Source organism: Merops nubicus, unplaced genomic scaffold, assembly GCF_000691845.1.
Source record: "Merops nubicus isolate BGI_N331 unplaced genomic scaffold, ASM69184v1 scaffold37041, whole genome shotgun sequence".
Lineage (NCBI taxonomy): Eukaryota > Metazoa > Chordata > Aves > Coraciiformes > Meropidae > Merops > Merops nubicus.
Genome location: NW_008586965.1, coordinates 19,403 through 21,877, shown reverse-complemented (window position 1 = coordinate 21,877; position 2,475 = coordinate 19,403). Strand labels below are relative to the sequence as shown.

The window sequence follows — 2,475 nt, the reverse complement described above, 5'->3', positions numbered from 1 at the left end:
ACTCTTTCCTCTGCTGAGCCCTTACACATCTAATGAGGAAAGCAAAGGTGACACTGCAGCTTGGATGTATCAGATGACAACAGCACTGTAGACTGGGCAATACCCAGAAAACACACTCTCAACGAGTGCTGAGTGAGTGCTGCAGCAATTAAAGGAATTTGTTTTCTTTCCTTTTTATTTAACACCACAATGGCCATTAAATGCCCTGTTTCAGATTGAACAACGGGTTTCCATTTTGCTGAGGAAAACAAAAAATCTCCTTAACCAAAATGAAAAGCACAAAATGTTCACATCAGATTAAAAAAGTATGTAATTTCAGCCAAAATTAGATTTCTTTCTTATCTTTCTTGAGATAAGTCCACCATTTTCTAGGTTTGGGGTTCTTTTTTTTCAATAGATTTGGAGGCAGAACTGAAAAAGTCAAGTACAGCATGGGTGTGGGGAGGAGTGATAGCATTTGTGAGAGCAACTGATACCGCTGGAGAAAACAGACAAGCCTCCAGGCACAAAACAGTTATTTGTTTCTTCCAGCTCTATCAGCTGGTCTCATAAAGGCTGTTCCCTCTTCTTCCAAAATTCTCCTCCCTTATCTCCTTAGTCCATTCTGGCTGCAAGAATGCATCTATTGGAACAGCAGTTGTTAGTACTGTTTGACATATAAACATGACAGACAAATCTAGAAATTACGATGGCGGCCAGTTAAACCCTATCTATTTGTACAGATTCTTGTGTCTAACTCAAGACTAAAATAGTTCCTTAATCAGAAGGCAGACAATTAACAAAATACAATGTTATTAACTCTACCAGCATCAAGAGCTGAGCACAGCCTGCTCCATTGCTTCTGTTACTTGGGTCCCCCATAGGTCTAACAGCACACAGCACTTTGACAATGCAGAGAAGAGCAGCAAACCTGAGCAGTTTGTAGAAGTGCCCATCCAGAATAGGTCTGTGACTGCATCCTTTGACAAGAGTGAGAAGATCACCATGACTTGAGGATTTGTAGAGATGGATGAGCTTACTAGCCCGTAACTCTTTTCTAGAGAGTAAAATCAGAGAAGGAGAAATGTATGTGATACCTCAGAGAAAGTCCCAATAATAGTACTTCAGAGTGGCTGTGGCACAAGCTTCTGGACAAAAAGAAACAGGCGTTAAAGCGAGCATAATGTGGGTGAGTTTGAGACATGCCAGATTGTCTCATGCACTCTTAGCACATAACAGCACAGCTTTGCCAGTGCCTTAAGAGCACACATCACTGGAGAGCATCCCACCCTGCCAGACCGCTTTTCAGGGGAGAGCTACGTGAGGGGGTCTGAGCACCACTCTGCCCTGTGACTCTCCCTGAGCTTTCTATCTCACATCATTCCCTTTTTCTGTAGATCCTTATGCTGGACCTATTCTGCTGGATGAGAAACTAGCGTCTCGCTGTGGCTACGTCCTGTCAGAAGACGTGTGGGGCAACCCTGTCTTCCGTGCATCAGTGCTCGGCTGTCATGTGGTCAATGAGGTAAGTCCCAAAGAAAAGGCAGATTTGAAAAACAGACTGTACGTCCTCTCCAAAAAGACAAGACTGAGGTATTACATGGCATTCTAATGGCATGTTTTGAGAACTCAAGAAACAGTGAACTCAAGGAGTTAGTGTTGATGGTGTGTAGAAATGAATAGGCAATGGCTTTCCAGTATGAGGTTTGTTCAGTGTGACTGACGTGGGATTTCCTCTCTCCATGACATGACACTTAGCCTAATGCTGCTGACTAGCTGCCAGTTCTCAAGCATATCCTTGCAGCTGCTGATTTGCCAGAGAGTTTCTTGAAAGCCTCTCTGGAAAGAAGTAGGCATCTGCTTGAAAAAGTAACATTTGCAGTGTGATTCTGGCAGATCATTTCCTGGCTTAATTTGTGTGGTAATGTGCCTGTTAACACATGCCTAGGAACGTAGATCACACACATCTATTAGACCCAGCTTTGTCTCACGTAACCTCAGCCATCTAAAAGATAATGTCTAGTCTAAACTAGTTGTTTATGCTTCCACAATAGTCAGTGGAGAGAAGAAGGCATCTCTGGAAGGTGATTCACCCCTTCCTAAAATATGTGTAAAAGTGTAGCCTGGATTTCTAATTTTAAATGTTAGTTGAGATGTAATGTACCTAGAAACAGAATATATCAGAGCAGAAACTTCATTGCTTGTCCATGTTTAGTCTGGTTGATCCTGGAATCTCCACAGAAAAAATAAGTTAAAACTTTATGGGCAGAGGTTATACTAGCAAGAACAGGGGGTGTACAGTGCACGGCGCAACGACCAGCATTTCCAGACTGGAAATTTCTCTGGAAAGGTTTTGCCTATTTTTGTAGAAAAATACACATCCATGTCAGATAGAAGCACAATTCATGGTTTCATCTCTGGCTCCTGGAGAGCTGAAGGATCAAAAAGGGCTCTTATTGAAGCTAGTCAAGATAGACACTAAACAGCATTTCTAAG

General features: G+C 42.4%; 1 protein-coding gene across 1 annotated transcript in view; it reads left to right on the top strand.

Moving 5' to 3' along the window:
- LOC103781087 overlaps nucleotides 1–2,475 on the top strand; it is a gene marked incomplete at its 3' end in the record, with an annotated part of 15,777 nt that overhangs the window by 875 nt on the left and 12,427 nt on the right. The window contains exon 4 of the mRNA XM_008948788.1: nucleotides 1,377–1,504. Coding sequence (XP_008947036.1) covers nucleotides 1,377–1,504 — 128 coding nt within the window. The remainder of the gene's footprint in view (nucleotides 1–1,376; nucleotides 1,505–2,475) is intronic.